This window comes from Astatotilapia calliptera, chromosome 9 (genome assembly GCF_900246225.1).
Source record: "Astatotilapia calliptera chromosome 9, fAstCal1.2, whole genome shotgun sequence".
Taxonomy (NCBI): Eukaryota; Metazoa; Chordata; class Actinopteri; order Cichliformes; family Cichlidae; genus Astatotilapia; species Astatotilapia calliptera.
The window spans coordinates 29,680,052-29,692,278 of record NC_039310.1 but is presented as its reverse complement, the minus strand read 5'-3'; the positions used below and the strand labels follow the sequence as shown (position 1 = coordinate 29,692,278).

Genomic DNA, 12,227 nt, shown 5'->3' with positions numbered 1-12,227 from the left:
GAGCCCATTTAAAACACATTTCATGTGAGTTACAATAGAAGTGGCGCAGCACTGACACTGATAATTACCTCACGATGAATAGCCAAATAAACCAGGGGTCCCCAATCCCAGTCCACGAGGGCCGGTGTCCCTGCAGGGTTTAGAGGTGTCCTTGATCCGTCATAGATGATTTAAAAAATGTTAAATTATCCCCTTCAACATGTCTTGACGTTGTCCAGAGGCCTGGTAATGAAGTAATCATGTGATTCAGGTGTGTTGACCCAGAGTGAGATCTAAAACCTGCAGGGACACCGGCCCTCGTGGACTGGGATTGGGGACTCCTGAAATAAACCGTAACAGGTCTGACAGTTTGACCCAGAAGGTGAACTCTTCTGACAATTTGTTTTTCTTGTGATCAGATGATGGGAGTAATTTTTTCTCTGTATGCTGTTTGTGGACACAGCCAGTGAAGTTTAACTTGCTAAACTTGGAACAAGTTGAATTGTGAAGCCTGATCTCAAGCTTTTTAAGTTTGACGCAGCATCCAGAAGAACTTTTGTTCAAACCCCTGTTTCTCCCACTGTGTTCAAATGAACCCTGTCAGGGTAATGTCTAGGGCTGCCACGATTAGTCGACTAGTCACGATTACGTCGACTATCAAAATCGCCAACGACTAATTTAATAGTCAAGGCGTCGTTTGAAGCTTTGTAAGATCCCAAAAGACGCAGGAATAAGTAGTAGGATTTAAGAGTGTAATAACGGACTGAAACAGAAGATGGCAGCACTGCATGAAGAAGGATGACAGCTGCCATTAAACACCGAAGAAGAAGAAGCTGTGTCCCAGAATTCATTGCACAGCTCAGTTTCCAACAATGGCGGCAGCTAGTCAGTTTTATTCTTATCATTCTTTCTGGGTCACAAAGTAAACGCTTAACATATTTTCAGGCGAGAATGTAGCTGTGTAAACTTCAAATATCTGCTCAGTTTATCAAGACACCACATTTTTTCAAAAGTGCTCCGACGTTTTCGGAGACTTCGATAGCTAGCCGGGGTTACAGGCTCCCTGGAGCCGGTGAGAACACCGGACTCCCGGCAAATGGTTTCCAAACCCACCGCCATCTTTCGCTACTCAGGTTAAACATGATATATAAGTCACTTAGATAACTTAAAAATGTTACTGTTCTGCTTTTTTTTCAGTATTTTATTTGTTCCTGAGTAAATCGGTTTGGCTGAGATTAAAGTTATAGTTTTTACACAGCTGAAAAAACGTCAAGCAGACAGCTGATTATCAGAAATGTGAGATGCTCGAGAATATACTCCGGTGTCCTGTTATATTTTAGATAGCAAGGAGTAGGGATTTGGTATCGTTTAGGTTTTATCCGATACCGGTGCCAAACTGGTACTTTTGAAACGGTGCCGGTGCCTAAACGGTGTTCAAACCGGTGCTTAAAGAATGGAGAACACAAAATTGGTCCAAAAACCTCTCATGTTCAGCTGTTTTTTTGTAAAAAGATAACAATGTTAGTCTTTTCTGCAGCTATGGGGCATATATGGCAACACTCTTGGCTGGAAGCAGTGCTTAATCAATGGAAAAAACACAAACTTTCTCCAAAAACCTCTCATGTTTAACTGTTTTCCAATCTTTCTTTGGTCATTTTAGCCTTTTTGGCCAGGGTGAAGGGAGTATCTGCCATCAAACAAGAAGACAGCCGCAAATAGATATGATGCTGTTTGCTAGTTGGATCGAATTTCCCAGAGGAACCCACCCGAGGGATTAATAAAGTTCTATCTAATCTAATCTAATCTAGTTCACCTTACATGCATTAATGTAATAACGTGTTTAGCCTACTCAATGTAAATTACACACGAACAACATTAAGCTACTCACGCAGAGAAGAACGGCTGCTGCTGCATCATCATTTCTGCTACACTGGCAGGGCTAGGGGCCAGGACTCCCCTCTTCGGGTTTTTGGGGGATGTTGCTAACTCCGGGTCCGATAACAGGCACCACACCCGCAGTAGATGTGCTCGGTGTGAGGTCTCGCAGCAAGCTATCAAATACGGCGCATTTTTCGGCTTTAAAAAACACCGTTATGCGTCGCCAGGTGTTTCATTGGATTCGAGGTGTTACCTCCTTTGACAGTATCACAGTATCACCTTAAAGCACTTGTTGCAGGCTGCTGAGTTTGCATATTTTGCTGTGAAGTACAGCCAGACTTTTCACCGCTTTGCCTTGGGCATTTTTAATCTGTAGCTCTGCTCCAAAAGAACGTACGTACCTGGACCCGCCTACTATCCTCGGAAACGTAAAATGATTGGCTAGAATCTAAAGTGTATGACATCTCAGGAAAATAAAAGCACCGAAATAAAGCACCGAAATGTGCGCTTCTTTTCGGTCTGGTTACTACCGTTTATGTCAGAACTGGTGCCGTCATGGCACCGGATACAGGTACCCATCCCTAGCAAGGAGTTTATTAAACTTCACCGAAACAATCTGCACATTTCATTAAAATTTAATAAACTATCACCATGTCTCTATTCTTAGTTAGCACAGACCTTAAACACTTAAAGCTGTAAGCTCATGATAGTTATATAAGAGCAGATGCATGCTGTACATTTTACGTCCAATGGATGCATGATCTGATTATTCGACTAATTGGGAAAATAATCGGTGACTAGTCGACTATCAAAATAATCATTTGTGGAAGCCCTAGTAATGTCCCATTGGTCTGCCACTTTTCTCACAGGAGGACACTTTGTGGGTTTTCTGATGCCTCAATAGATTTGTTTTATGGATGAAAGACTTTCCACAGTGACCACATTTAAATGATGTAACTCCAGAGTGGGTGAGCTGATGTGATTTTAAGCCAGTCATGTGAGTAAAAGCCTTTCCACATTGACCACATTTAAATGATTTAACTCCAGAGTGGGTGAGCTGATGTGATTTTAAGCCAGTCATGTGAGTAAAAGCCTTTCCACATTGACCACATACAAATTGTTTAGCACCAGAGTGGATAAGCTGATGTGTTTTTAAGTGAGCTTTCTGAGTAAAAGACTTTCCACACTGCTCACAGCTGAAGGGTTTATCTCCACTGTGGATGAGCTGATGTGCTTTTAACCTTTCGATCTCAATATAAGCCTTTCCACAGTCACCACATACAAATTGTTTAGTACCAGAGTGGATAAGCTGATGTGATTTCAAGGCAGCAATGTGAGTAAAAGACTTTCCACACTGCTCACAGCTGAAGGGTTTATCTCCACTGTGGATGAGCTGATGTCTTTTTAAGTTACCAACGTAAGCAAAAGCCTTTCCACACTGATCACAGGTGAGAGGTTTATCTCCACTGTGGATGAGCTGATGTACTTTTAAATTGCCTATCTGAGTAAAAGACTTTCCACACAGATCACAACTGAATGGTTTATCTCCACTGTGGATAAGCTGATGTGTTTTTAATCTACCAATCTCAGTAAAAGCCTTTCCACACTGATCACAGGTGAAAGGTTTAACTTCACTGTGGACGCCCTGATGTCTCTCTAAGTGATCTCTATCCTGAAAAGACTTTCCACACTGATCACATCTGAATGGTTTCACACCGGTGTGGATCAGCTGATGTGTTTTTAAGTTGCTACTCTGAGTAAAGGTCTTTCCACACTGATCACATCTGAATGGTTTCACACCGGTGTGGATCAGCTGATGTGTTTTTAAGCCACCAATCCGAGTAAAGGTCTTTCCACACTGATCACAGCTGAATGGTTTCACACCGGTGTGGATCAGCTGATGTGATTTGAAGTGAAAAATCTGAGTAAAGGTCTTTCCACACTGATCACAGCTGAATGGTTTCACACCGGTGTGGATCAGCTGATGTCTTTTTAAGTTGCTACTGTGAGTAAAAGACATCCCACACAGATCACAGTTGAAAGCTTTAAATTTCGTGTGGACGAGCTGATGTGATTTTAAGTTGCATCTCTGAGTAAAGGTCTTTCCACACAGGTCACAGCTCAAGCTTCTCTCCTCCCCGTTGGCGCGCTTGCGTCTTCTGGGCTGCTTCATAGCAGGAAAAGTCTTTTCCACAGGGATCGCCGCTGGCTCATCTTTACTTGCTGGTGCTGGATGTTTTTGGTTGATGTCATCCATGTGCTGAGGTTTGGGCCTGCTTTCACTTCTTTCTCCTGTAATGACAAAGAACCCAAACAGTGACATCAGGTCTATATCTTCAGCTCATCCACAAGTGCCCCCTCTTACCTCACAAAGATAAACAGTTTCACCATCTGCCAAACGTCTCAGGTGCCTGGGGACGCTATGCTGTGGTAAACATTTGAAGTGAGCTCATTTTGGGGATAAAAGTAGTAAAAGTTCAACATTGTGAATAAAATTTTGGCTTGTGTGACTTCAAAGTTTTTTAGTTTACTTTGTTCAAATTTGAAGAACATCACACTTACAATGTGCAGTTCAGGTTGTATGTGTGAGAGCTGTACAACCAAATCCACACTGACTCAGATTTCCCTCTGATTAACCACGAGGGTGTCACAGTTATCAAAGTCTGCAGACACTGTCAGCTGCAATCAACACCTTTTATTCTAATGCACAGGTGAGTTATAATGCATCTCCACTAGAAGATGGTCCCCTGTTATCTACTTTTTCACAGGCAAGCGTGGGTGAGAGTCTACAGCTTTCCACCCCCCAAGGACACGTAGTCTAATGTCTTTATTTTTCATGGCCATGTCCACTTAATACTGCACTATATGGTTATATGGCATTTTAGTTAATATACAGCATAGAATTGAGGCACATCAAATAATTTCATCTCAACACCTCCTCCCTGGAGATAAGGAGTCTCACTATCTGCCTAATGTCTCATGGTGCCTGGGAGTGTCAGTCCAACTCACTCACAATACCCATCTGTGTGTGGAATAACCTGTGAAATACTTATTTGATGTTTTCCTATGTGTAGAACAAAGTCGCACAAAATGTACTATAGATATTACTAAAGTGATATTGTCAAAACATATGATCAACACATAAAATAAAGAAATGTCCATCACAAGAGTTAGCAGCTTACACAAGAACAGAAAGAATATGAAAGAGAAGTGGAAAAGGAAAACAGCATTTTTAACGAAGTCATGATCACTCCACAGACATCACCTTCATATGAAGGGAAACAAAGAGTGTAACTCAAATGATAAAACATTAATGTACTGAGGCAGACAAACAGAGGCTAAACAGAAGGCAGAAATCAAACCAAAATGAGCTAAGAGAGAGAGACCCTGTAGAAAATGATGAAGTTAAGCAACCAGTGTAGTTATAACTGACTTACTCTGGATCTCCTCTCAGACTCAGGAGGGGGCGAGCGGGCCGGCTTTGTAGTTGGAGTCGGACCAGCAGAGACAATGGGCTCACTGACCTCCACTCCCCAAGTCAGTCACCACGAGGACAAGTTCTTTGTTTAGAGATGATTTAATCCAAGCTCACCAACAACATCACTCAGCTGTCCTCGTCAGAACTGATAAAATAAAAGCAGTTACATTTAGAAACGTCAGTTTACTAAACATAAAAATATTGCTCTTTTAGCCTCGCTCACATGTTCTGTAAAGATTAAATGACTTAAATCATCACGTGGTTTACAAAAACACATTGTTAATCTCAGCAAATAAGTGCGCATCCAGAAATAACTGTTTTATCTCGTTTGACATGGAAACTTAAAATTACAAAGACACACTGAACGCACCTTCCTACCAGCTGTAACCTAACAGGAGAACGTACGTTCGTCTTCGCAGCTGCAATACATACTGTAACGTCGGGTTGTGTTGCGTGGTTGAGAGGAGGCGGCAAAACACCTAGCAGGCTAGTCGGAAGAACACACACCCACGCTGGTATCGGTAATCCACGGTGGTTCTTTAATACGCCTTCTTCAACAACCATATAAAAGCCCGGTTGAACGGCTGCGGCTCAACAACATAACGCCCAGCGTTCATACAACCCAAGCGTTGCAAATAAAACAACCAAAAAAAAAGGTCTGGAGAAGAAAACATAAATCCGTCCTTCGTTAAGCACAAGCGTGAAGGCACGTGTCCTCATAATCCCGAAGCGAGAGAGCAGTGGCACAAACTGATGACACCATCAACCCTCGACTTGGGCGTCTTAAAGACTGCGGTCAAGTGAGCCCTCACTTAGGAAGTCACAGTCAAGCTAGCCGCTCCGCCAGCCGCACCGAAAATGTGGTTGCACTACTCTTACGTATATTACGGTATGGGTGAAGACTGGCTTAGAAACGCAGTGTTTTGTGTCCTGATACTATTTTACTTCACAATCCACTCCCAGTTTTGGTTTATCTCCACTTTCCCCCCTGTGATCCACAGCCCAAATTACTGTATGATTCAGAGAAAATTAACAATAAAATTTACCCAATTTACTCAACTGTATTTTTAATGTCCTCATCTTTGACCTCAGATTACAGGAAAACTATAAGAGGTGACGCAGATATTTCACTGGATTATGACTCTGGGTGACCCCCACTCTGCACCCTGTGATCCACAGCCAAAATTACTGTACGGATTTTGAGAAAATTCATAGTAAAATCTTCCCATTTTGCTTTACTGTACTCTACATATTGACATCTTTGAGCTCAGATTACAGGAAAACTGTAAGAGGTGACGCAGATATTTCACTGGATTCTGAATCTAGGCCATCTCCACTCTGCACCCTGTCATCCACAGCCAAAATTACTGTACGGATTTTGAGAAAATTGATAGTAAACTTTGCACAATTTACTGTACTATACTCTATATATTCTCATCTTTGAGCTCAGATTACAGGAAAACTATAAGAGGTGACGCAGATATTTCACTGGATTATGACTCTGGGTGACCCCCACTCTGCATGCTGTGATCCACAGCCAAAATTACTGTACGGTTTTTGAGAAAATTGATAGTAAACTTTGCACAATTTACTGTACTATACTCTATATATTGACATCTTTGAGCTCAGATTACAGGAAAACTGTAAGAGGTGACACAGATATTTCACTGGATTATGACTCTAGGCCATCTCCACTCTGCACCCTGTGATCCACAGCCAAAATTACTGTACGGATTTTGAGAAAATTGATAGTAAACTTTGCACAATTTACTGTACTATACTCTATATATTCTCATCTTTGAGCTCCGATTACAGGAAAACTATAAGAGGTGACGCAGATATTTCACTGGATTCTGACTCTGGGTGACCCCCACTCTGCACCCTGTGATCCACAGCCAAAATTACTGTACGGATTTCTGATAAAATTAAATCCTATTCCATTACCAAACAAAATGAGTTCATTGAAGTATTTGCTTAACTACAAGAAATGTCTTTCCACACACAATTTAAATTTTTCAAAATGTCATTCACACACCACCTCAAGTATCAACTTCAGTTTTAGACATTATTTATTCAGTGCTTAATCACAACAATAGTCAACTTAAGGCACTTACATAATAAGTTAAACCTTACAATAATACATACAGAGAAAAACTCAACAATCATATGACCCCCTATGAGCAACAGTGGGAAGGAAAAACTCCCTTTTAACAGGAAGAAACCTCCGGCAGAACCAGGCTCAGGGAGGGGCGGCCATCTGCCTCAACCGGTCAGGGTGAGAAATTACATTTCTCAGATTACTGATTTCTCATATTACTACTACACAGTTTAGATATATTGTTATTCATTATCTGTCATCACACAAATCAACCCAAAAAATCAAAAAGGAAATACTTGAAGTACGTGCACAAAGCAAGAATGTTATACACATTGTGTTTTACACATGTGTTCCTCAAAACACCAATAACAACTATAAGCAGATTATTCAAGTAGCTTTCACCGCATGTGGAATTAGGTTACACAAAGCACACACTTCCACTCTGTCTTCTGAGCACTGCTGAGCTGTTCATTTGTCATGTCCAGGCATTCAGAATGGAACCAGCGGTTGCAATTATCACACTGGATCTGTAAACAAAAACATATGAACTTTCATAAACACATTACGTAAATAATTCTATGTTTTAATCAATTACAATCATTAAAGACACAGAGTCTTTTTTGGAAGATAACATAAAACAATTTTTAAAAATACTATACCCAGTCAATGATGGAGGGTCCTGGATTAGGTGGTTTCACCGTTGCACACATGGCACAGTTGTTGTCACTGTCAAATACTAAAACATAATATATATATATATGTTAGTGTTCATCAGTTTGACACAAATAAATATGTCCATTTGAAGAAGATATTACACACCGGAGGCCTCAAGTATTGTCTGTGCAAATGTCCTTCGTGCCTGGGCCATCTCTTTTTTTGTCGTCAAAAATCTCTGTGTGTTAGCCCTGCGACAGACTGGCGACCTGTCCGGGGTGTACCCCGCCTCTCGCCCCATGACAGCTGGGATAGGCTCCAGTGCCCCCCGCGACCCTGAAAAAGGATAAGCGGAAGCGGATGGATGGATGGATGGATGGCTTCCATTACTTCTTTGGCCATCTGAAATAAAAAAAAAAAAACAACAAAAACAATTAATTGAAAACATCTGCAAATGTTACACTTCCTGTTTACACAATTTAACCTTTTAAGATTGTTTTAACTTCCCCCACCCCATCTTCTTATCTAATTTCACAGAAAAATATTATTGCGTTAATGTTGTACCATACCATGATGACCATTACTCCGCAGCTAGAACCATCCCGTTGAAATGGATGTGTCAGTACTCCTCCTCGAAGTCTCACATTCACCCAGTCTGTTTTGTTGTAGCATGTCCTCCTCATTTTGAAGTATTCACTTTGTGAACATAACATACATCACATTTATATAATAATGAAAGATAAAAGTCACACAGAAAAAGACACATATAGTACAAAGACCGTTGCTCTGAACGGACTTTACAATCATTATCACAATCACCATGACTTGAAAGAGTCATTGTGTCAAGCCAATGAAAGATTAAATTCTGGTAATACCCAGTGCAAATCTTTGCTTAAAAGAGAATTTATGACCTTACGTGACAAAAACATTTTTGTAAGATGAGTTATTTATCATGGTGAACAGTGTTACTTATTATGTTTGTGTTTTTTTTTACAAGTAATGCAACCAAACATTGATTTTGTTTTAACGTATTTCTTCGTACTACAAAATGTTACGTATTTTTCAATTATCTGAATGTGTTATCACTTCTTTTTCTCAATGAATATATATATTTTGGAAAAGATACAACATCAAAAGTCAAAGGACTGAGCAGTTTTCACTAAGCTTAACTGGAGGGTGTTACTTTTAAATGTACGCCTAAGAGTACAAAATCTAATCTTCGGTATATGCTATATCTCTATATATGCTCTCTATTGGTTAGTATATCAATATTATTGAGGTTTTCAAATTCTAAAAATTATGATTTTAGACACATTTCTGGACGAAGACTATACACAAAGCGCAAACAATCTAAAACAATTTTCTGTAATTAGACTGAGGAAAATAACTGGCATTAAGTGGCTAGAATGTGCTCGTTTCTTGTTAATAGTCCCATTTGTAGTGTTAATTACTCACCTTTCCATTTTATTGTTGGTGGGTAAACCAAAAATTTTAGTCCACGTAGGCCTCGATGAAAAGTTCAGTGTACTAATAATAATTATATGTAATGACAGCGTAACCACATATAAACGTTTCCTGTCGCAATGAAAGCTACGTTATCTGTCCGTGCGACGCAACACCTCAATAAATACCGAAAGATCAAAAGTGGGTTGGCTCTATGTCATGTGGCTCTTGTCCCACACATCAGTTTGCATTGAATTAACAAATAATACTAATTTAATTCTAATAATGAAGCAAAAACTAAAAAATGTTAAGGCAGGCAATGTACGACCTTGTTATTTCATGTATAAAATATAATCAAAATAGTATTGGCAGAAATATTTCTACGAGTTACAGTATGAAAAAAAAATTATGAAACCTGTAATCAAAAGGCAAGATATTGTATAGGTAATTCATAATATTAATGTTAAAGACAATGAGTGTCAGAGAAAAAGGCAAAAGCATATTGCTTAAAATATATTGTAAAAGATGTGATTAAAGACTTTCATATAAATTATGAGAATTGGAAGTTGTTTTTATACTTCTAAGACTACAATTACTTAGAGTGACGTGAAAATTAACGAACAAGAAGGAAAATATTATTTTCTATTAAACAAGTGAGTTGAATTAGATTTTCAATGTTTTTGCAGTTAACATATTTACTGAGACAATCAAAAATGAGCATGGAACAACATCTGTTACATGCCATGGTACCCAGCTCTTTGTTTTCTCTTACTCTTGTCTTTCAGGTGTCAAGCCTCATTCAATACTCAATACACTCAATACAAAGGTAATTGGCACGTCTCTATTGGCTGATCTGGGGAACAGTAGACCAATCGCTTGCCTGGGATAATTTCAAAAAACCAGCTCCCAGGCCAGCAGGTTGGCTTCAGACTGTCTTTGAACTTTTGTTAGTAGGTGTCTATGTGTGTGAACAGAGTGTTTGGGTGTGAGGCTGGACAGATAAGATCGGGGTACCCCAAACACATTCAACTGAGCTTTAAGTGTTAAAAACACTGGGTTAGGCAGGTGATGACACTTTTGTGTCCTGTGACTGATCTTATGTGTCAAGCAGGTACACAGGCCTTTTGTTTTGCATATTATTTTATTTCCACTTTAGGGAAGCTGTTGGCGTCTTTTTGTTTTAGTAATGTCTTTGATCTGGCTCAGCCGCCTGGTTCTCGTCCCCAACATTTTTCTTTTGTTAAGCTTACTGATATCAGGGCATGGTAAATGAACAGTAAACCTTGCCTGATGACTAATCTTCCCGTTTCCCTATCATTGATTTATTTGGGTTGTCATGGAAGAAGTATTAAACAATGCCTTTTATTAGAACATAAGCATTGATATGCAGTAATTGTATTTGAATTAGTTAAATATGAGTGGGCAACTCTGACCATGACAAGACTGCATTTACTTTAAGGAATTAATAAAAAAAATGTAGACATATTGTTGTCATTATTTTTACTCTTCAATTTGATGTGTTTTTTCTTTAAGATAGTATCAGAAGTTGCTCCTCCACCATGAAAAAAAAACAACTGCATGTATTCTTTTACTACATCCATGATTCTCCTCTGTGGTCTTCCTCACTCATCCTGTTTGGAGCTTAATGTTCAACATCCTTTATCTATTAAAATTACAGAAGTAGAAGAACGTAATCATCAGAGCAGGAATCATGATAAATGATAAATAGATTACCAGTACATAAAAACATAACATTTGCATAATTTCTCTGATAACCCTGCATTGGATGGGTTTATTAACGGTGGGCTGAAATTGTACTATAGTCTGCAGATGAGGAACTTTTTAGAGTGTTGAATTAAATGTCCTCCACAATCTGTATATGAATTGTCATTAAAACCATAGAGATTCTTACTTATAAAGGAAAGAAAAGTGTGACAATGCCCATCAACATATAGTGTATATTTTTTGAAACATTACAAAGATACATGTAATTCTGGGTTCACCTGAATTACAGATTAGACTGGTGGACAAACAGAGATGTTGTGTACAACTGGTGACAGCATCAGTGACAGGGATGCCAAAAGGAAGACCAAATTAATCAGCAAGGCTGGAAGCAGAATTAGGAGGCGTCATAGTCAGCGAGGGTCAGAGATCAATGAACAAATTGCCCACCTTCTTGGATAATGCATCACCCTCAAAAGGATTCAAAATTTGGGCCATGAAGAACAGTTCAGGAAACCTATTTTATTGTTTTGTCTGTGAAACTGTATAAATGAAATGTAAATTATGTTAAAGGCAAACACATTTGTAAGCCATAAGAAACAAACATGCTTTGCATTATGTCTCTAAACATCTGTATAGACTTGATGCAATATTCAGAGCTGTGCCACTGTACTTTGCAGAGCAGTCAAACACAACCCTGATTTTTTCCGGTTTTCTCGGGTGATAGACGCCTTGATGTGGAATATACCATATATTTCCTTCTCTGGGATCATCTTCAGCTCTTTCAGCATCACCTTCCTTGAAGACATTGTCCATGAACCTTACATAATCGTCCTTAAATTTGGGATTTTTCTCAAACTTCCCTTTCAGGTGCTTAAGTCGCACCAGAGCCAGACGCTTATTTTCTGGCAGCTGAGGGCGTGCCTTAAAGGGAAGTGGCATCTCTAGGTGCCCATCAGCATTCTGGTGTATTTT

At 39.5% G+C, this 12,227-nt stretch overlaps 1 protein-coding gene across 4 annotated transcripts in view; it reads right to left on the bottom strand.

Annotated features, from left to right (window-relative positions):
* Positions 1–310: 310 nt before the first annotated feature.
* Positions 311–12,227, bottom strand: part of LOC113029466 (gastrula zinc finger protein xLCGF3.1-like) — a 73,916-nt gene continuing 61,999 nt past the window's right edge. The window contains exons 2-7 of one of the 4 annotated variants that reach the window (XM_026180344.1): positions 5,295–5,480; positions 3,844–4,149; positions 3,676–3,759; positions 3,256–3,591; positions 2,698–3,087; positions 311–589 (exon numbers count right to left, since the gene is read on the bottom strand). In XM_026180344.1, coding sequence (XP_026036129.1) covers positions 540–589; positions 2,698–3,087; positions 3,256–3,591; positions 3,676–3,759; positions 3,844–4,114 — 1,131 coding nt within the window. In that variant the 5' untranslated portion in view covers positions 4,115–4,149; positions 5,295–5,480 and the 3' untranslated portion in view covers positions 311–539. Of the gene's footprint in view, positions 590–2,697; positions 3,592–3,675; positions 3,760–3,843; positions 4,150–4,222; positions 4,283–5,294; positions 5,481–12,227 lie in introns of all 4 variants that reach the window. The other 3 variants (XM_026180342.1, XM_026180341.1, XM_026180343.1) reach the window with 3 other exon arrangements.